Below are 23,578 nucleotides of genomic sequence, written 5' to 3'. Positions count from 1 at the left end.
TATTTAGACTGGAAAAGACCTCCAGGATCATCAAGCCCAGCCTTTGCCTGTGTACCACCTTGTCGACGAAATCATTCCTGTTGTTTCTTGAACACTTCTAGGGACAGTGACTTCATTACCTGCCTGAGCAGACTCTTTCAGTGCCTGACCATCTTTTTCTGATGTTCAACCAGAACGTCCCCTGGTGAAGCTTGAGGGAGTCTCTCATCCTGTCACTGGATGCCTGGGAAAAGAGACTAATCCCCACCTGACTACAACCTTTTGAGGGAGATTGTAGAGAGTAGAGAGTGATAAGGTCTCCTCTGATCCTCATTTTCTCCAAGCTAAACAACCCCAGCTCCTTCAGCTGCTCCTTATATGATTCACGGGAAGGAGATGCTTTGGAAGGGGAGTGACTGCCTGAGCTTGCAGGAAGAGGTGACTATTCTCCCAAAGAAGGCACAAGGAGAACTCCCCATCACCATGTTGTACTGCAGGGCCTTGGGGATGAGACCTGTCCTTCAACAAAGGCAAAGAGCACACTCACAGTAGCATCTGTAATGTAGAAATTTGTAGACTGGGCTCCACCTTATTCAGGTAAGGGGTTTCCTCATGGAGAGCTGAGAAGCTCTTTTTGCTGTTAGTGCTGTCACAGTTTGCTTATAATGGGAGCTACATGTCCCAACACATAGACACTTGAAATTTCTCAGACTGTGGGTTGAATTCTACCTTTCCCTCTATTTTCTGTTATGACAAAAAAAAGCCCCAAACAAACAAACCAAAAAACCAACAACAACCAACCCAGAAAAACAACAAAAAAAACCCAACCCACCAAAAAACAACTAAAACCCAAAAGCCACAACAATTTGGTTTTGCTTCTTCTCTGTGGAACGCATTTTCAAGACCTAATCTTTGTACCACCCCAGACCTTCTGTTGCAGCATTCAGTCCAGCTTTCATTGCTCGGCCCTTGTTCCTGGGGATATGTGAGTGTTTGGCAGTGCTGTGGCATGGTGTAAAACTTCAGAATATGTTTAAACTGTGATATAGTTACTTAAAAAGTGGAGAATCTGCCTGAGAAAAAACCATGATGACCTTCTTTACTTTGAATACTCAACCACAAAAATCCATGAAAATGAGGAGAATGTGATAAAAAGACAGAAACAGGGCAAAAAGTCTTCAGACAATTTTAAACATTCAAATTTCAAAATCCTGACTCCATTGATATAATCAAGCATGTCTTAATTGTGGAGCAATAGAAATATTTCCTTCTTACTCCCAAGTGCAGTGCTTCAAACACCAAAATGAAAACATACAAATGCAAAAAATACAGTAACTTTTAGAATGATTAGCTCTACCTATACAAAATATTTCTCCTCCAAAAGAAGAGAGTTTAGTTTCCACGCTTCTTTTGCTCTTGAAACAAATTCAATTTTTGATTTTCAGTCCTAGCAATGGCAACATAGTTGTGGCTATTTATTGGAGAAAATAAATGAAAAAATTGAAGAATATGAAGCACAGTATGATTCAGAAAACACTCCATTGCATCCCTTCTAAGCCCTCACCCTGTATTATTAAGTGCATTTTGTTGCGTTTCATTAATTTCAAAGAAAGTGAAATATCAAGGATTTCCTATTATTTCTCTTCAACACTTGGAATTTTTCATAACACAAAATTAATATTTCTGGTGTGATATGGAAAAACAGTAAGTGGAGAGAAACAGCAGCTCCCACTGCACCCTGTGGCACAGGCAGTGAAGTCTCTCACAAACTCATGACTGACTTAGTCTGCTTGATCCAACAGTTGTGGCTAGAATAAACAAATTGCTGCCAGAAACTTGCTGCACTATTTTTTTTTTTTTTGGTGTATGTTCTACCAGTTGAGTTATGTCATTTTCTTTGGCTTAGCATTACAGCTAAGCCATGCCCCAGCACAGATTTTCTACCAAACTTTTCCAAAGCTTTAAGCCTGTTGGTGTGATTCTGCATGGGTGAAGCGATTCTTCTCGCCTTGCCCAGTTCCAGAGTTATTTTGAAATACTGAGTCTAGAAGGTGGGAGAAGAGGAGGAGAGCTGCTGTTTAGGTTTAAGGTTGAGAGAGTAAGAAAAAAGATAAGAACCTTTTCTTATTTTTTTTTTTAAGCTGTTGCTGAGAGGACTTTAAAAACTTTTGAAGAGCAGGAATCAGGTGATAGGCTGTATTAAGAGCACAGGATTATTTTCAGAAGAGGTAACAGTCCAAAAACTGCTGATTCTGAGGGGTGGTATGGTAGAAAGAAGCAGCTTGCTTCTTATCCAGAGGTGAATGTATTTTTGCAAAGAAAAACAACATGGAATTCTTGTTAAGTAAAAAGGGAGAGAGGAAGGAGGAGATATTCAAGCATCATGAAAGCAGTTCTTGTATCACTAAAAGTCAGCATGCTGCATTTAATGTTTTTGAATGCTAGTGAAAATCAAACCATGAGATAAATTCAGCATCACTAAGTTTATCCACTCTATTCCACTAAATATTGTGACTGTTGTTTTCCAGAAACAGAAATTTACACATTAAATTGGACTTCTGCAAATATTTTTTGACCTCAAAACCTGGAACATATAAAGCAATGTATTTGTAAAGTAATGTATTTCTTTATGGACGACTTTTACAGAAACAGCCATATACTACATAATTATACAATGTGTTCAAGAGATTTTGGATTAATTTCTGATATGTTCATCACCATATCTCTCGTTCTAAAATTCCATCAATATGGAGATTGGTCATGACACCAGATTCCACATCCGAACCCATTTTTCTGTGCTTTTCTTACCGTGCTTTTTTCTTTGAGACAGACTTTGAAGAAAGGAAGCAGACTTGCAATCCACTTATTGTTTTGGTAGATGATTGGGAAAGAATGGGACATGTCATATGAAAAGACTGAAAAACTAACAGGGCTGAAAAAGAAGGATTTATTCCCTCCTGAAGACACAGACATTTTTAGAGACTTAATAAATTTTTCTCATTTTAGCAGAAAGCAGGGTTGCAAGTTTTCTTAGGCAAAGTAAGACAGAAATGTTTTACTGAAACTAAACAAAAAATGGGTTAGTGGTTGTATTTATATGCATGTTTAGGGTGTCAGAGTTATATTACAGTTTGTACTAGGCCTTTCACCTGCTTTGTTGCCTTCCTCTGGACATATTCAAATACCTCCACCTGCTCCTAAATTTGCGGGGCCCAGAACTGCGCATAGTGCTCAGGGTGAGATCGCACTATGGCTGAATACAGCAAGATAATCTTCATTAGCATCCAGGTGAAAACTACTCATACAGTTGCTGGGGGTTATCATACATTCCTTGAGAGCTGGAAGGAGACAGCAGTGCTTCTGGGCCATGGGAAGGAGACAGAAAAAAAGAACTGCAGTAAGGGGGTGAGAAGAACCAGGATAGGAGTGAGATTAGCTTCCTACTTCGTTGATGATGTCATTCAGTATGAGCACAAGGTATCAAACCACCTCTGTGGGTCTCTACTCACTCAAGCATCATTCCCTGGGCTTGAATGAATCCCTTCATGCTGAATTTCTGCCTCTCAGCTATGGGGTAAACTATTTCAGAGATACCCAGTTAGGACACTGTACATGCCAGTCCAACAAGGCATGTGACAAAATACATGAAGGTCTTGACAGAGCAGTTTCAATCTCTTGCTAAAACAACTCTCTGGCCCATCGAAACTTCCTCCTCAAAAACCAAAGTCAGTTGAATAGTGTCCTGCAAAAAAAATTTCCCAAACTTGCAGAGAAATACTAATACTCAACAGAAATTGTACTGATGCCGAAAATATACTTAATAACCTCCTGTCAGCATAACACCTTTGCTGAGAACATAAGAACTAAAGAGACATATGACAAGCCTCTGACATGTTTCTGCAAAATCTTGACTGGGATGTTAGTCAGTAATTACAAAAGCTTTTGTATAGTTAAAGAAAACAAATGCCTAAGGGAGGTTTTGTTCACTTCAAATGAGAAAAGGCACATGGGCTTTTAGTTGTTGTTAGTAAAAAGAAAAAGAATCTAATGATTTTTCTCATCCATATTTAACTGACAGCTGATAATCTCAGCTCTCAAACTCATTAACTCAGAGATTATTATCTTGACCTGATAAAACTGAAGGTGAAGTTCAGAAAAAGAAAAATGAAGCCTGGAGCACTTAAACTGAAGGGTGGGGATGCTGCTAAAATCTGCAACTCTATCCAGATTCACCCATCCTTGATGACAATCAAATAAAAAAAAATAATTTTTTTCCCCTTGTTACTTATAGGATGTTTTTTCTGTATTTCTGTAAGTACTCACTGGCACAGACAATGACTTTCTCTGGAGGGTAGCATAACAGCTGGTAAAAGATGACATAATTTTTCCTGAATTTGGAGGCAAGTATATGCACCATCCTATCATTTAAAGTACACAGGAGCTGAAAACGTTCCGGCATTAGAGTGATTTCATATGTGGTTATAACACCAAAGGTGTTGGCTTGTGTTATCAGGTAGCCTTCTCTATAGTGTCACATGTCTTCTCCAGTGTAAACCTCTGAGAGAATTTTCTTTCTTTTTTCTCGCCAGTAAAATAGGATTCAAGGATAAAACTCTTCTGTAATCAGTATTTATTGTTATCTTTTCCAATGAACACAATAACACTAAAGAGGCATACCTGAAGAATTCTCATGTGGGATTCAGGACAGCCAGATAAGAAGACGTGAACCTTTTTGATCTCGGAGGGGAAAGCCATCTGCTGATGGCTCAGCAGCTGGTTACCCGGGATTACTGTCATTAGTGACACTGATTGCTTTCCTTTGCCTGTGACCTAAGCACACAACTTTCTTGTCTACCGCAATGGAACAACTCTGGGGCAGCTGGGGTTTCATTATAGAGTGAGCAGAACATTAAAGAGGGAGTACAGCTGAAGACAGATTTTAGCTTTCATTCACCAATGAATAGCTGAGAACTTGAGCTGTGGATTACCTATGTGACTTTGATAGTATTTCGCCTGTTCTTTCCGCCAATGCTTTTCACCTAAAAAAATGTTACCTCACTGCAGACTTGAGCACTATAAGAATAAATTGGCTTATACCTTGAAGCCATTTTCTTGTCTTTCTCTGCCTTTAGTTATTACAAGTTGTTCTTTAGTTTCATTTGAAGATATGACTCCATTCCAAATAAATCAATGCATTTCAAGAAAAGTTACTATAAGTTTAACTTTTCCTGCCTAGGTTGCAGTTTTCAAAGAAAGCCTTTTTGCTTAGGCTAGAACAAATGTGGCAGGTTTCCTGACATCCATCATCAAGGCAGGTACAATACTGGGTGATTAAAAAAAAGGGGATGATAATGGGAGAAAGTTTTCTGAATTTTTTTTGTGTTAAAAACAGAACAGATTCCCTTTTGAATTAGAGCAGAAAATAACTGATACCATTGTGTGCAATACTGAACAGAAAATCTCTTGAGCATTGATATGATCTTCCTGGTACTCTGAAAAATAACTTGCTGCCCATGGAAATATTGGATGACTGTTTGGTATGTCCTGTTGGACAACCTTTACAGTCACAGAACCACAGGGTCAGGTTGGAAGAGACCAAAGTTGGTCATCTGGTTCAACCTCCTTTCTCAAACAGGGTCATCCTGGATGGCACAGGATTGTGTCTAGATGGTTCTTGAATATCTCCAGTGAGGGACACTCCACACCTTCTGTCAACAATCTATCCCAATGCTTGGACACCCACAGAGTAAAGAAGTTCTTCCTCATATTCCAGTGGATTTTCGTGTGCTTCAGTTTCTGCCCATTGCCTCTTGTCCTATTGCTTAGCACTACTGAGAAAAGCCTGGTTTCATTAATCTTCTTGTCACCCTCCCTTCAGATACTTACAGACTCACAGGTTGGATTGGATGATCTCAAAGGTTTTCCCCAACATATCTGATTCTGTCATTCTGTGACATTGATGATGTCTCCTCTCAGTCATCTCCTCTCGAGGCTGAATAGGCCCAGCTCCTTCAGCCTTTCCTCATAAAAGAGACTCTCCCTTCATCATCTTTGTTGCCCTGTGCTGGACTCACACAAGGCGCTCCCTGTCTCTCTTGCCCTGAGGAGCTCAGAACTGGACACAGTACTCCAGATGTGCCTCACCAGGACTGAGTAGAGGGGCAGGGTCACCTCCCTCAACCTACTGGCAATGCTCTCCCTGATGCAGCCCAGGATGCCATTGGTCTTCTTGGCCACAAGGACACACTGCTGGCTCAGAGACAGCTTGTTGTCTCCCAAGATCCCCAGGTCCTTCTCTGCAGAGCTGCTTTCCTGTATATCAGTCCCAGCCTGTACTGATGTGTTGGGTTATTCCTCTCCAGGTTTAGGATGCTGCATTTGACCTTGTTGGATTCCAGACAGTTCTCTGCCCATCTCTCCACGCCATCGAGGTCCCTCTGAAGGGCAGCTTTCAGACAACCCTCTGGGTTATTGACTGCTCCTCACAGCTTTGTGTTAGCCAAGAACATTCCCTTAAGTAGACTGATAACTTTTATTAACCATATATTGAGTCACTTACGTATGGACTTCTTTCTTACCAGGGGAGGGAAGGAGATAGAAAGGATTATATAAAGCATAGTTATTTTTTTTCATACCACTGTGCTGTGTTCACTCACCTTTGGTCATTCCAGTCACAACTTTGTTAAGAGCTGGTTCAGCATAACACAGGCTTTTTAGAAAAAGGAAATTGCTGTAAAGTCTGAATATCGAGCATGAGCTGTCATGAAATAATATCTTTATATAACCATTGATTTTTCAGCTTAGTTTGTCATAAAAAGTTCATGCTGATTTATATTTTTACAAAATACCAATTGTATTTATTGCAATCATATTTTAGTAACTTGGGATCACAAATGGATTATTACCTACATAACTGAAGGGATTTTTGCTGCTGTTTTGGTAGACTAGATTTTCTACTGATCTTCTGCATCACCACTGCTTTTCACAAAAAAGTGAGTAACAAATCAATTTGCATAATATACTGAAGCAGGTGAGGATGGATATATTAACAGCTCATCCTACCATCCCCCTCAGAATGAAAAGAAAGGGTATACATAAAAAATTGAATTTTCTCACCAAAATTTTAAATATGAAAAAGCCTATCACTTCTACGGCCTGTGAAAAAGTGACATTTTTTGTCCATTTTTTTCACATTGGGAAAACAAATGGCTTACTGAAGTTCCTTTGTCAGCTAAATGCTTACTGTGGTATTAGCTGAAACAATATGTTAAGGCTGATTTGTCAGGAATAACATCAAGCTAGCCATTGCTATTCCTATTTTGTGCAGAGAGGACAGGTGATATCTTGAAGTCTTCTACATCTTCTAGCATTTTTTATCTTCTGATTTTATGTTCCAGATTTACAGCGGGTTCCAAAGTAATAGTTTAAACGATTATTTAAATTTGTTGTTTTCCCTGCCAAATATCTCTAGTGGTCTGACAGAGAATCTCCCTTCTTCCAAAAAAAAAGACAATAGTGAGCAGAAAATGTATTCCTTCCCCTACCACAATATATGAGGTTGCTGGAATTTTGGGCAACATATCAGTATTTCCCAGAATCAAAGGGCTTCAGGTTTTACGACACAGTGTTTATCTCATGCATGTTGCAATTTACAAGTCTACCTCAATTTTATTGTGTTTGTTGGTTTCAGGGGGAAAGTAAGAAATACCAGCATTATCTTGGAATTAGATATTTTAGACTATACTATCATGGATGATGCATGGATGAGTTTCCTCATGTTACTGTTACTCTGTTTCTGACTAAAATGTATGTCTTCAGAAAGAAGAGGAAGATCACAGAGGCTTTATCAAAAGATTTGTTGTCCACTCAGGTCTGAGTAAGATCACCTGTTGGGATAAGGCTTACTCATGGTTTGTACAGTATATTTATTAAGATCTTTCTCTTCTGTGTCTACTCTTTATATCCCCTGAACCTTATAGTCTAATCTTAAACTATATGGAGAGGAAAAAACTGAAGATTTAAAAATATGATTACTACTATTCATTTTTTTGATTAATATTCTTTAATTTTTTATAGCTACATTTAGAGACTCTACTCTGTTCCATGTTATCAACATATTACCTCTTTTGGTTTGATAGCCTTTTTATTCTTTGTGTCTTTGTTACTGTCTTTTTTCTTCAAGTCATCATTCGTAAAACTGAGGCAAATTTATAAAAATTTATATTCTATGGCACTCTTTGTCTTATCTGCTTTTTCCAGTTTGGCTTCACTACAGTTCTTCAGGATAGCTGCTTCAGTGCATTTTGTTTAGTTTTTGTTTTGTTTGGTTTTGTGTTTTTTTTTTTTTCCTTTTTGTTTTGTTTGGTTTTGGTTTGGTTTTTAGTTTGGGTTTTTTGTTTGTTTGTTTTTGGTTTTTTATTTTATTTTATTTTATTTTATTTTGTTTTTTTTGTACTGTACTAGACCATGTTTTGGAACATTGAGTCTCTCTCCCCACCTCCCCCCCCCCCTCCCCCGCTTAATAATTCTATTCAAGTCCCGAAGTTTAGAAGTGGAAAGACAGGAGCCAATTTCACTGCTTCTGTCTTGTCTCTTCACACCCTTAATCGGGAGTGTGTTTAGGGAAATGTGTGTTTCACGGTGGATGTGAGACCCTATTTTCACAGAGGATGTGAGACTCTGGCTTTTCACCTATCACCTCTCAGATCTCACTCCTGTACGACCCAGTGACAAGCTCCAGTGACAATATGTCCTTGTAAAGCAGCTATCTCTCATTCTGACTGTTGGGTCACTGTTTGTACCAGGATGAAGTTCTTCCTAGAGTGGCCCTATGCTAGGGTCTGGCCTTTGGCTTCAGAAAACACCTTTCCTCCACACCAGTTCACCCAGGCACTGTAACATTAAGTTGTCTTAATGAAATGACTAATTCTTAGCATAGTCAATAGCTTCAGAATAATTAATGTTTTAAGATGGATGTAGGTGAGACTGTGCCAGTATCTGAAGAGTGTGTGTGAGGGGAAGGGGGCACTTCACTGATGCTTTACCAGGGGCCAGATATGAGACAGCTCGGAATCATATTCAAGCTGCAACTTCTTTTTTCATATGACTTGAATCTGAAATGTATTCACAGAAAATAAGAAGACAAGCCCCTATTTTTATTGATGGTTTCATACTTCCCAATAATAAATCAGCATCTGAAGAAAAAATTTTCTGCTTTTTCAAAGTGGTAGCTGCTTTGAAAAAAGTCCTTCAACTACCTTTTTTTTTTTTTTTAATCATCCTTTTAATGTTCTTCTAGCCTCCTTGTAACAGTTATGGAAGATCCAGTTTTCATGGCATACACAGCTGAGAAAGAAGAGGAGAAGAATCATCACTCCGGCAGACAGACGAAATTTTTGTCAACAGCAAAAATGTCTGACACAAACATAAGAAAAGACCTTTAGGTTCTTTCTTAAGAATGAAGTAATCAAAGCACAGGCCTTTTATTTGCAGCAGAGACTTTTCTCTGTGCTGGCAAGAAGTGGAAGGTCAAGCTGGCTGTGCTGGGCACGGCCTGGGCTGCTTTGGCATGACAAGTGACATGACCCTGGCTGTGTTGGCGTTGTATTGAAGCCTGAAGAGTTACCCTATCCTTCAATTCACATGCAGGATTAGAGACTATTTGTCCTGCAACTGAAACACTTTTACCTAATAGGTGGACTCCTAAGCATCAATTTTAGAACAGCTCTAATATGCAGAATGGAGCTGCGTATGTTTACACAAAGTTAATTTGGTTTGAGAAATCTATGTGTATGAGAAGCCTATGTGACAGGGTGAGAAAGAAAATGTGTTTGATGTTGTCTATGTTCATGGTTTTTCATGTCAAATTGAGAGCTCTGTAGAATAATAAATACCCATGATTTTCCACACAGGAGGTGTTATTTTGCTGCCGGGCAAGCAGTGCTATTCAGATGACAAAAGCACATGTATCAGGGCTCCTTGAACCTAGATTTAAAAGTATGAACAGCAGCTTGGTATCTGACAGCTTTGTGGTTTTACAGACTTCTTGCCACTCACCACAATAATTTCAGTGTTTTCTTTTTGGGGATGAAATTGAAGTGTAGCCCCTGTTTTCCTTCCCCACTCCTTCACCCCGTTCACTCCCCCCATGCCCAGAAGAAAACAAAGCAGGAAGACTCTGTCACTGTCAGGTTATATTTAATAATTTATTATAAGGTTTAATTGCGCAAAAAATAAATGACAACGTGGAAGGTATATGATTAAATGATGCAAAGCAGAAGAAAGCATGACTGAGAACATTTACAAAACAATACACGTACATATGTAGTTATATGTATGCATATGTATATATTCTGCTGAAACCTACAGAAGAAGTCACACAGAAATTGAACAAACAGACAAAAAAATTAAATCCTTAAACAAACAGAACTAGAAGGCAGACCTGAGAATTAGGATCTATGCATCTTTTGGCCTTTTACAAATCTGCAGAATTACTGAGGACAGAATGCCAGCAAATGAAGGTGTTACCATGACAGCTGATAATCACCTATGTCTGCATACTTCAAACTGTGTGCCTGGCCCACCTATGCCTGATTCCACTTTTCTCTTGAAGCATATGTAAAAATGCTGCTGGATGTGGTATTTGGGATTTTTGTTTGGTTTTTTTTTTTTTGAAAGGGGTTAGTGGTGGAGGCATCGTGAGTCTGCCTACAAATCTGGAACAGGTTCTGCTTGGCTGGCTAGGAAGGGCATCACAGCCTGACAGTGAAAAGCACATTTGGCGCAGCCTTCTCCAGTGGAAAGTTTTCTTCACGTGCACAGGAAAATAGGAGCCAAAATTCTTCTGAGAGTAACATGGACACAAGGCTTCTCTTCGCTATTTGAGCAATAATAGCATCATGTGGTTATCCTACACTTCAGCGAAAAATCTAAAATCCTAAACTAAAGGGTCTTTTCAACTTATGCTGAAGACTTACATTGTTTAAAATGTTGTATGCCATTAAAAACATCTTGTTTTGGATTTCTGTACTCCGAACAAGGACACATTGCAATGGATGTTTGGGGTTTTTTTTTTAAATTTCACTTGCTGAAGGTTTTCAGATATACAAATTCTTGAGTGTTAAATTGATGAGTATACACAGAACTGTACTACTAACACGTTGTTTTATTTCCTGAGTTATCAAATGTCATAGCAGATAATTCTAAGTTGTGCACAGCCTTACAAATGAAACCTTGCAGGACTGGGTCATTTCTTATGATCCCCCCATAGTAAAATGCCAAAATAACAATGTAATGGATTTGATTACACAGAGGGTCTCAGTTGGAGTCCTGATACACAAACATCCATAAGCTGAGGAGATGGTATTGTTTTACTGCTTTTAGAGACAGTCAAAACACATCCCTACTTTACTGAGGGGAAAAAAAGGGGAGAGGTTGAGGTTAAATATCTGGAATACCAGATTGTTTTGATTATTTGTGGTACTGCCCTTATTTCTTTTCTCTCTTGGTACTTTCAGCTTGTCTTTTCAAAACAATTGCTTATTTTTGAGATTTGAAGAGAAAACAAAATCTGTAGTGCACTCCTTTGCAAGTATGTAATCTGTTTTAATTCAAATTCCAGAAACATATTAGTTCTACCAGGATACTCCACAGGGAAAGTCACATCACACATAGCATAGTAAGAACAATATGGTATTCTTTTTTTCAAAAAACAATCCCAAAACAACAGCTTCATTTTTGTACCATAGTAATATCAGTGAACAGCAGCTGAACGAGTGACAAAACCAAAAAGAAAACAACTCCAAACTTGTCATAATTCTCATTGGTTTAAAAACTAGTAAGCTACACAGAAGAGAAACTTCCAAAAGCTCAATTTGAAGTGCAATATTAGACCTCTTCAAATATTTTATGAGTCTGGCAGGTTGGGAGCCAGTAAGAGTTTGTTTGCTGTTTGGATTATGTAAATAGACTTTACAGTGTAAACAAACCATTGTTTATTGCTGCTTAATTTCAATATTTCCCATAGATTTGTCCTTTTCTTTTGGAAATTTTTTCATTTCTTTTGAATAAACTCTATTAACTGTAATTTGGAAATTTTATGTTGAGCAGTTACTGTGCTATTTCATGCTGTACCACTTGCTAAAATAGTTAAGAGGGAGGAAAAAAGAATCAATGAAGCAAAATGACCCAACCATGGATACCAACCAGCTCAGCATACCATCTAAACTGTTAAACAGTTCTACGGGGTTTTTTAAAGTCTTAGAAATTTTGCTGAAAGGAAATAAATATAATAAAATGTGTTGTCATTAAAAAAATGAGTGTTGAATACCTTGAAGGGTGTTCTAGGATAACTATCATCTGTATGATTTGAAAATGAATGTATGAGATTAAAGAAAATTAAAACCTTTTCCATAATAATAAAATGAAACTTTTTCATTGGGTCAAACAGGGAAATATTTAAATTTGGCGTTCAAAGGAATACTTAATGATTAATAGTACAATTAAGTCTTTAAAGGGTGTAAACTCACATCTCTTTGTAAAAGACTGCTGAATGTGGGAAAGGCAGTCACCAGAGTTTGGAACAACGGGATGAGAAAGAGACAGTCTATGAAAGAAGGTGAAAGTTAGAATTTCTTTATTCATTTCAGAAACATTCCTTTACCTTAAAGAACTTATCTGACTGTAATATGTTCATGATACTGCTCCTTCTGTTCGTCTTCTGCTCTCCTTTGGCTGTATGCCTTGGGGTAAAACAATGTTTCTGTGAGGAAACAGGCTGTTTTAAGGGCTGCACCCACCAAGGAACACAAGAAGTTGGACTCCTCCACACCCCCGCTTTTGGCAGCGTAGCTCAGCAATTAACCCTCTTTATGACCCCTACCTGAGCTAAATTCCCAGCCACGTTCTCTGTTAGGCACCAAAATGTTTTCAAGAATGCTCAGAAATAGATTGTTCTAACTATACTGTGCAAATTAAACACCTGCCTCCTCTCCAGGTCTTATCCCAGGACTAGGGGATAGGAGGAGAGGACCAAGGAAACACAGCAGGCAGAACAGTTGAAGTACAGCTACTACCAGCATTTGTTAGTTAGCTCCTGAGAGTCTCAAATAAGAAACCTTACTTCAGAAAAAGGAAAGATTTCAGATTCAGAGGATTGATCTCACCACCAGTTTAATTTCTAGGGGCAGGGTTTTTTTAGGTTTTGTTTGTTTGTGTGCTATTTTGTGTCTGTTTTTTTAAGGATGATGATTATTATTTTTGTAACCATAAAGATGTCAGGGCAGGACTCTGATTTTTCAAATTTATTTTTAGATTTTATGTGCATCATGCTCCTTTAAATATACTCTCTTATGGAGCTCTGCAAAAGTCCATATCAATGGTATTTATTTACAGTAGTTGAAACCCTGCCTCAGTGAGTATACCCTAGTGCAATTTCCTTCAAAGCTGAGATGCTCAATAGGAGTTAATCCTCTGAACAGCTTTGTAAGTCTGACACTAAGGGTTATTTCCAAAACCAGCCAGTCTGTCTACAAGATAGGTGCTAAAATGTTCTTTTAGGCTGCAGACCCCAGGAGAAGCAGCTGTCTGCCAGGTTCCAGACTGTATTGTTCAAGGTGTAAGTAAGGCAACATAAAAAACAATTCCAAAACACTTGCATTCCTGGAGAACCATTTTTGGCTACAGCACAAGACATACCTTCACAGCTGTGCCTTGCTGGGGTGTGGTGTGAGGGTATGTGTGGGCTCAGGGTGACCACTTCTTCCTTGATATCTCAGGTTCCACCCTGAGGCTAGCGACCCACAGCAGTTTAGTTCCAAACACTAAACTGGACCAGGCTTTTCACTGCCACATGCAATGCTGGTTCATCCAGCATCATGCCTGCCAAATCACTCAGGAAATGGGAGACCCTTCCCAGTTCTCTCCCAGCCTGCATCAGGTAATTGAGCACACTCTCTCCCCTGCCCTCTGAAGCTGGGCTCCTGCACAGAAACAACTCATATTTTTAGGATGAAGAAGAGCCTGCAGGGCTTGGTAGGGCACTCCTCCACCAAGAGGGTCCTTGTATCTGCTTTTGTCCCTACCTTTTTGTTGTTGTTGTTGTTATTTTCTAATAATACAATGCATTCAGAATTATGAGAAGAGGAAGAGCATCCGGATAACCACGGGATAAACAAGTGATGAGCTTGTCAGCACTTCCTTTAAAACAGGAGAGTCTCAGGAACACTGAGACAGCCTCAACTGTGTGAGCTCAGTTACTACTGGGGCAGGCTGCCACCGTGCCACAGGACTGACTAGTGCCACTGCTCTGACTAATTTCTTGGCCCTGATTAGGCTTGATTTATAAAGCTGGAGATTTATGTTGCTATCTGTGCTACAGACTTAAAGTTATATATCCCTACACATAACTTAGGATATAATGTTTGAGCTAGAAATACCAAAGGAAATGTACAAAGCTATCCAACACAAGCTTCCAAAGATTATTTCCACACTATCCACATTGTTAGCCTGTGTAGTTAGATAAAATAATTAATGTGAATCACTAGACGTGGTTGACATATTTCTTCTAACCTTATGCTTACTTAAAAAGACAGCTTCCTAAGTTTAGAAAAGCATCTCAGTGGTTCTAAAGAGTATTTAACACCTCTCTTAACAGTTTATTCAATTAGATTGTTACACTAAATAATTAATTTGTAGCATTAACCAGTAAACTTTATAAAATGATTTAAGTGATCAACAGCTTATCATACTAAGATATAAACAAAAGCACAGTATCTTTCTTTCTTTCTTTCTTTCTTTCTTTCTTTCTTTCTTTCTTTCTTTCTTTCTTTCTTTCTTTCTCTCTTCAATACTTTTCTCTGTGCTGATGTCTATATGTGTGTTTGAACAGGGGAATGTATATTAGAAATATTTCCATGTATTAAAATTAATCTCTTTTAATACCTTTTTTTTTTCTCTGAAATACAACTGTCTTAAGCAGACATTTATTATTTTCTTTGAAATGTCTATAATTTACCCAACAATGGTAGAATGGGAGGAACTTTCTTACAGAACTCTGTCAGAACATTTTGTAATTACAAGAATAAACGTTGAGCACCTCTGTATGTATTTTTATGGATCAGAAAGGAAGATATTACCCAGAACTCAATGAGCTGTGAAATATTCTAAATTATACTTTTGACAATATCTGGCTGCAGTGAGTTCCACAAAGTTGTGTGATAACCATGGCGGTGCATTGTGCAAAATATTGTTTTTTCTGTACTGCATAATGCATGTTAGGCAGACTGGTCCTGGGCTCTTTCAGCCAGTTTAGGGAAAATGAACCCGTCACGCTTCAGTCCATTCGTACAGAGTAACTTGGAGCTGGGAATTACACTGAACACACAACATTGTTTCCAGCTCCTGATAAAGAAGGAGAAGAAGAAATAGAATGCTACAGGGAAACTGTTTAGTACTCAACATAGTCCACTGTTGTGTGCTTAAGTGCTTGCCAATTTCTCCTAATCCTTTTAAAGATTACACAATCTGTTTTTATTTTTGTTGATATCTTACCACATTTTTCACTTCCTTTCGTAAATTTCTCTACCTTTCTATAATCATGATTTTCAAAGAAGTAAAAGGTTAGCATGTATCATTCTTTGGTAAGAAGTCATAACATTTTTTTTTCCATGGGCTTCGTGGTTTTCCTCGTAACCATCTCAAATCAGAACAATTTCGAAAAAGTGTTTCTGGATATCTCCTGTCTCCAGCCCATCATCTGTGGAAACTCAGGTAATGCAACAATTAACATCCACAAGAGTAATTTTTGTTTTATGCAATTTATTCTGTTCTAAGTATAGGAGCAGTGATGAGAATAAATGTTTAACTGTAATGCTTATTTTGGTTATTGGTATGGAATTGCCAAACCAGCCAATTAACTTTGTGCTATTTTCTATGCCCACTCTGTCTTGCTACCATACAATTTTTAAAAACACTGAAAACAATGTGTCAGCTGATTAAAATTTAACATCATTCGTGTCAAATATTCTCACAGGAAAATATCTACTGTAAAATATATTAATGCACTTGACAATCTCAGGATTGTAAGAGAACATAGTAGATCTGTTGAACTTCATGAGGATTTCCTCATCAAAGCAACAAAAAACCCCAACGAAATTAATTTTTTGGGACTTTAAATGTGATATTTAAAAAGATTAACTTCTTCATATTAGAGTGCCTATTACTTTTTGAGCGTGCATTCAGTTAAAAAGGAAATATTGTCTCCATTACAGCTTGTAATATTCATAACAATATGGACATTGTAAAATGCTTGAAATATATTTAATCATACTTAAACCTCAGTTACTTTCATATGTGTTTTAATTGTGCCTGTAAAAATCTGTCAAACTGCATAGGGATATAAAAATCTTTCCAAAGTGAAACTTCCATTTTCTTCAAAAGCACCAGTTTTCCAGCAGATTCTAATATTTAGGTTTCTAAGCACAAAGCAATTTAAATAATTGCTGAATACACAGCACCTTCACCCATCACATTTTACTGTCTTTTAAGGACCTGGACAGGGAGACCAACTTCTTTTTACAACAAGGGAGTCAATATTTTTTGCGGTTTCTTTCATTCCACCATAAGCTCATCCTTGTTTCCAATTTACCTCACATTTTATCTAAAATAAAAAGTGAAGAGCATTTATTTATAATATCAAGAACAAACACAGCATCTTTCATGTAGTGCAAGACTTTATAACTGAAGAATTAATATATCCAGCTCTTTGATTTTCAAGTTATGTCACTACAGTGGTGTTGCACAGTCAGTATCTTCTACTTACAAAACATAGGCAGGCATTCCTACCAGTTCTTTGTGGTGAAAAATGTAAAATTCTAATATATCCTGTTGTGTAATAAGTGTGTTTGGAAAGAGTCACAAGTATTTGAATGATGCATGGAAAAATGAAGTTTTCCGGTGCTGTTGGATCTATTTTCATAATCAAAAAGCAGCTTTTCACACTTTTTCCTCTGTTCGCTCCATTCTGTGTGTGGATAAAAGCCACACTTATTCCTTTGCAGCAAGTATAAAAAGGAGTCAAAATACACTAATATTAAACACTAAAGCAGAGATTAACTGGAACTCACTACCCTTTCCTTTTTAGTATTTTGTAAATAATTCTATATTTCATGCTTAAATGCACAGCCTTTCAAGACAGTTAAATTTTCTAATGGAAAACCACTCTGCACCTTCTGGGCTACCAGATGAAAACTAGCACATGTGGCTGGTGAGCTAAGTCTGAGCAGAGGTTTTATATGCTACAGGCTGATGGTCTTTGTCAGTTCCTAGAGATCAAATATCTCAAAAAACCCTACTCCTCATAGCATTGCCTCTTAGATTGGAAAGCTGAACAAGCATGAAGTTAATTCCTTTTCTGATAAATGAAATACATAGATATGATTAATGATTGACCTTTTTTTCTCTTTGCCGTAAGCAGGTAAGGGTCGTCACAGATTGCCTGCACTTAGCAACTTCTAAATAAATGGGTGCCTGAAGGCCGTATTTTGTACCTAAATTATTGCTATAGAGAGCACTTTAAAACACTTTTGCCCTCAGACATTTAATTTCAACCCCTCTTCCAGCTAAGTTTTATTAACTTAGAACAAAACTTGATTATAGTTTTCTGCATCCCGACAGGATTTATTATATACAAGTGCTGTGGAATGAAGTATTTTCCTGAAATGTCATGGTAGACTTTTGACAAAACAAAAGAGAGCAGTTATTGTCAATGCCTCAACAAACTTTTTTGGTTTGTCAATACATTTTCAAGCTTTACTTATAGTTTTTGTGGAACAAAAAAAGAAGAAAACAAACCCAGCAAAAGCCCTCAAGGACAGAACTTGATACATGTGACCATGTGCGTGCCACAAAAAGTAATGACTAAATATTTACTCAGTAAAACAGCAAACTCCCTGCTACAATAGATTCTCTTTTTTTCATTTCCTTAACAAAGGCAGATGAAATTGTTTCAAACAAGTATACTCACAGACAATTTGAACTACAAATAATGACATGTAGCTGTTAAAAAAATGGGACTATTCAAGTTCCTTAGCACCATTTGATGATTTATTAGCAGTCTCTTTCAATTTCACCTTTTCTGCACCAAGTAACTTCAAAATCAAAAGTACCAGCATGCATCAATCTATAATATTCACAGTGAAGATATATTAGTAACTACATTTAGTAATGCCATGTGTTATTGGTTTGTAGGGGTGAATATATTGTTATCAGAGGGTGATTTCTAAAAAATGTAACTCATGGTCACAGTTATATATTCATAATATATCCTTAGAACCAGAAATAAAAGAGAAAGCTTTATTTTATTTCTTCTATTTTATCATGTACTGATGCTTAGTTCCATTTGTACCAGCTGCACCTGGTTACCACTGAAGACATTTTGTTGCCCTCCATCCCTTCACAGCTCATCAGCTGAAAACAGAGGGCAACTCTTGGGTCAGGAGCAGACGTATTATCTGTGTGCCTTGCACAGGAAGAAAGCTGAGACTGGAACAGGGTCCCATGAGGTCCCTGGGTCTATTTAAAGGCCACTGTAGTCTCTAGGCAGGCAGCTCTACCATGTGTTCCAAGAGAGAATTTTCCTTCTGGTGGAAGCACTAGGAGCTGTACAAAGTAGTCTCAGTGGCCATGACATAGGTTATCAACAGGCATATGTCAGGAATTAAAGCAATTCCATGAAAACAGGATTTTCTGGCAAACTGTGGTCAAAGTGTCTGCCTGCTTCTCACGGAGTTTTTCTGAGGAACATCTGTATAAGCTATGTGAATACACCAATGTTACAGTGATGTCATCTGCTGTTCTGGAGCAACACTAATGGCAGCATCCACTGGCTCCTGAATACTTTTGTGCTTCAGGTTACCAGTTGTCTTGGCCTGCGTTGCAGTACATTGTAAAGTTGCATCCTCATTTTTCAAATTCTAGTGTGCTTGTGTTTGGTCTCTACAAGAAATCAGTTCCCAACAGGTCCGATTTGCTATAGATTGGTTGTGTTCTGCAGCTTTGTCCTGTGTATTGTATGAGACCTCACAAGTATTTTATAACTGTATTAGTTGAGAAGATGGTTGCATTATGCAATAAAAGCAAAATATTTAGTAAAACTGCTATATATGGTCAAATATATAGCCAAAACTGCTATAATGCTCCCTTCTCTCCCTTTTTTTTTTTTTTTTTTTTTTTTTTTTTTTTTTTTTTTTTTTTTTGTGTGTGTGTGTGTGTGTGTGTGTGTTTTCTTTGAAAATAGCATCTACATTTTCAGTAACTTGATAATACTCAGGTACTGCATAGGAAGACAAAGCCACAGACAGCAACTGTTCCCCAGGAAATGAAAAGAGAACATTATATAGATCATATGCTTTTTATAGAAATACAGCTGAAGTACTAGGTTGAGAATTTAGATAAGTTCTTAAAGTACATGGACACTGGAACTATAAAGCAGTTATGATATTCTCCTGTTTTGCCTTTTCCCCACTTTTGGACTATGTAGAATATGTAATTTTTAAATGACTAGTATTTAAGTCACAGAGGAAAAAAGTTACTTGGCACAGCATTGAAACCTGTAGAACATATTGAAAACTTAATCTAAGGAGTTTCAAAGAAAATACATATAGTTTTAGGGCAAGTGGCAGAATCCCAGTTGCAAAACAATAAAAATAACTGACCATTTCCCCAAAATGCAAATATTTGGCAAAGCTGCACTGAGTAACAGAAATACACCAGCAGAATATTTACCCTTTCGTATCACATTTTGCATTTAAAGCTTGCAAATTGGAAATTTTCCCTAAGCACAATGTCAACCAAATCTTTTTCTTAAATGCAAGTGTGAATGAAACTTCCTTGATGGGTACAGCTCTGAGAGTGCCATAGGTACAGTGCCCTGACAGCGTGGGAGAGCAGTTTTTCATTTTAGCTCATCAAAATACTCTCTGTAGGGAGCCATTCTATTCCTGAGTATGGCAGCACTGTAAGAAGGAAAAGAGGTAGTGAATGAGACAAGGAAAAGCGGGAAAAATAAATAAAGGTGATTGTGGTGGGGTGGTACTATTTCATTCAAGTGGATCGCAAAACTTTTTTATTCAGCAGCCGTTCACTGAGGTGTAGAAAGCTTTAAGGCCTTAGCCAGGAAAATGGTTGGAGAAAAGCTGACCATACCGTATCAGTAAATGTTTAATCAAAAGCAGAAGTTTCTTCCATACCTTTTAATACATATATATATATATAATGTGCATATATAAAACAACCCAACAGCACTTTTTCAGTTAAATTATAGTACATAAAATCAATTATTTCACTGGAAAAGAGTCTATGTGTCTCCTCCTTGATACATTTCCTCAATCTGTCCTGAGAAACAACCAATGAGCTGAATGAATCCCTCTGGTAATCATGGCAATATTTTCACACTGGGAATAGAACACAAGGCTCCTCAGATCATACAAGAAGGTAGATTTTTCTCCTCACAATTTCAAACATTTCAGGGCATCACAAGGAGTACATAAATATTTGATAACAGTTACAAAAATCTAAATGTTCAGAATAGATAAAATTTCTTCCCCACCTACAGGTATGCCTTCCAACTTATTCCCTAATTACTGATTACAAACACCTACTACAATTCGTTTTTTAAAGACGTCTTTCAAAGACAGGAAATTTCCATTGAGAGGTACTCATCCTTCTTTTGAAAGTAAACAGATGCTTGACACATGATCATACAAGATACAATGTGCATCTAGAACAGAAATCTGAGAAGGAAACACAGAAAATCAAAGTAACGCTGACCAGAAAGACAAGACCAGAGCTCAGCTCTACCATGTCTGGCCCAGCCGTGGCACGGGCAGTTGCCAGCTGGGCAAGTGGCCCACTTTTTTTGTTTGAAGAACAGTTTTCCCGCTTTTTAAAGTTAGGCTTGCAGGCATGGTTACCCAAATAACTTGCGAACAAGAGGACTTTGCAGCAGTTCTGAGGACAAGACTGTGCTGCTGATAGGGATATTCACAGCTCTTAGGGGCATCATGAGAATTGCACGTGTAAGGGATGAATTTGTGCCCCAGGAATTTAAGGTTAGAGCTGGACCAGGCAATAGCCTTACCTTAATGCATCAAACCCTATTCCCAACAAAACATATTAGCCTGCTACTCCAGTATTGGTATCTGGCTCAAAAAACACCCAACCACCCTCTAGGGCAGTGAATGAACCCACTCGGATCTGAAGGTGGCCCCCGCAGCACTGACGCTGCATCTTGAGTTGGCGACATTTCAGTGGCTCCAGTGGGAATTGTAGGCTGTGGCAAGGACCTACAGAGGTTGTGGGTGAAGACAGGCTGGCCTGCTGGTGGGGGCGGGAAGGAAGGCCCCCATGCCAAATGCGCCATTGCAATGGAGCCCCAGAAGGGACCTTCTCGGGTCATGCAGAAACCTTCACACCAACCAACACAGTTTCATTTGTTTCCACCACTTTCTTACAACACAGACGCATCCCACTTCCCTCCCCCCAACTCCCCAACCCCCTCCTTTCTGAACATATTGACAAAAGGAACAGCAAAATAAATAAATAAAGACTCAGCCTCTGCTTCGGGGAAGCCACCTCTCCAGGTTCCCGCATTGGCGGTGCCCCAGCTGGAGCTGGTAGGCGTCAGTTTTCACGGCAAATGGAGGGTGCAGAGGGGGCCAGCGGCTCCCGGTCCTGGTGGGAGGCTCCAGGCTCAAGTGTCCATGTGGGCCGGCAGCCCCAGCTGTCATTGCACCAGCCCTGAGCCGTAGCTGAAGGTGTAGCTGCTGGCCAGCGACAGCGACTGCTGGTGCTCCTCGGCCTGCTCCGACGGGTAGCTGGGGAATGTCTGCGCCCGGGACACCTTCGCTGAGCCGAGGCTGTGACCTGGAGGGGGAGGGCATGAACACAAAAGATGTAACTGGGCTTGGAAGCCTTTCACCATGGGCGCAGGCTACAGTGGATTAATTTCAGGCTGTCCCACGGTCCCAGGCTGCCCGGAGAGCAGGCTTACTTCATCAGGCCCTTCTGGGGCTGCAGAAGAGGCCATTTCCTGTGGCTGAGGGCACAGATTACCAGCCAAGGAAAAAAATTCCAGACGCAACTCAGGCATAATTTAGGGTCAGAATTATTTTTCAGAATTTCAAAGTGTCATATTAGTGTATTTTCTACTTAATAAGTCTTAGTTATGTCAGTTAGGACTGACAAATAACTAGCGCACCTCTTTTTTACCTGAAGCACTGCTCATGAAAGTAATGCCAGGGGTTTCAAAGGGATTAGTCCCACAAATGCCACTTTATTTACTTACTGTCCTCTGAACACAATGGCAATTTGTCAGGTAAGTGCAGCACCACTGTCGTTCTAAAATGAACTAGGGGTGGGATATGGTGCACATGGCAGAATACTGGTTGGGAAGAGGACGTGCCAGATGCTTTTTCAGATGGGCTTGTGAATCTCATATAACCATTGCTTTAATTAGCAATATGGGAAACCACATGTGAAAAGCCAGTGATGAGACTCAGGTAACCCTGATGACCCAATTCTATAACCCGATAGTTTTCCTACCTCATATTTCCTTTTGAAATTCAGATTGAATTAGTAACAAAACATAAACTTTCAAAGTGCATATCTTCATGCAATGTATCTTTTTTTTTATTTTTAAAGTATATTGAAGTTTGGATTCAAAATGGTTTTACATAATGTTTTTAAAAATGTCTTAATACACTTATTATCTGTAGGAATGCAAAATCATATTTTTATGTCAACCACAGAGATATTAAAGAATAGCTGCAATGGTATAGACTCAAATACTAAAGAATTCAGCTCATGCTGACATGTTTCGAAACAGTTAGCAGCTGGGCCAGTAGTGCTGGAACCAAGGATGATGTTCATCAGATTTGGGAAAAGTTTTCCAAACTTGCATTTGGAAAACTTTGATCATAACATGTTACTGACTTCCTCATGAAAAAACCCCATGAACATGAGAATATCAGAGCAATAGTGGGCAATTGCAATACAAGAGAGAAAAATACCCAACTAATGAAAAGTAAAATAAAAGGTACATCTTTGTGACATTGAAGACAATAAAACCAGAATCTGAATTCCCAGTGGCATGTTAATGATCATAAAATCCCTTTCACAGCACAAGCAAGCAGGATGAATTTTTTATGTGTATTCTTAGTATTAATTCATTGGGTTAAATTGACATTGGTTACCAAAACTTGACTGAGATGAAAGGTTTAAATGTTTTTTGCTTCAAGAAGCTCTTGCATCAAACTGAATTAAAGTTTATGGTGACTGTGACCTTTGAGCTGCACAGTAGCTGATAATGTTTGTAAATAGTCTTAAAGGTTTTATTGCTTCAACCAGTTTTTAACTGTGATATTAAATAAGGCTTTTATTAATTTTTTACTTTTATTTGGGATTAAATCTCAATTACTGTCACTTTATTTCTTAATCTAATGCAAACCTAAACACGAGAAGATGAATTATTCTAGATTTTAATTTTGTGATCTAAATCTGCTGCATTTACTTCTGAGGATGCAAGATCTTGCTTTCCTTTTAC

The 23,578-nt window shown here is 38.4% G+C and overlaps 1 protein-coding gene and 1 pseudogene across 1 annotated transcript in view; one reads left to right on the top strand and one right to left on the bottom strand.

Annotated features, from left to right (window-relative positions):
* The window catches only part of LOC136290553 (uncharacterized), a 29,074-nt pseudogene extending 19,652 nt beyond the window's left edge, over positions 1-9,422 (top strand).
* Positions 9,423-10,140: 718 nt separating this feature from the next.
* The window catches only part of DOK6 (docking protein 6), a 253,368-nt gene continuing 239,930 nt past the window's right edge, over positions 10,141-23,578 (bottom strand). The window contains exon 8 of the mRNA XM_066184309.1: positions 10,141-21,900. Coding sequence (XP_066040406.1) covers positions 21,761-21,900 — 140 coding nt within the window. The 3' untranslated portion in view covers positions 10,141-21,760. The remainder of the gene's footprint in view (positions 21,901-23,578) is intronic.

Source organism: Chamaea fasciata, unplaced genomic scaffold (genome assembly GCF_029207755.1).
Source record: "Chamaea fasciata isolate MVZ Bird 193981 ecotype frontalis unplaced genomic scaffold, bChaFas1.0.hap1 SCAF_1, whole genome shotgun sequence".
Classification (NCBI taxonomy): Eukaryota; Metazoa; Chordata; class Aves; order Passeriformes; family Sylviidae; genus Chamaea; species Chamaea fasciata.
The sequence above is the reverse complement of the archived record's forward strand: the minus strand, read 5'-3'. Positions and strand labels throughout refer to the sequence as shown.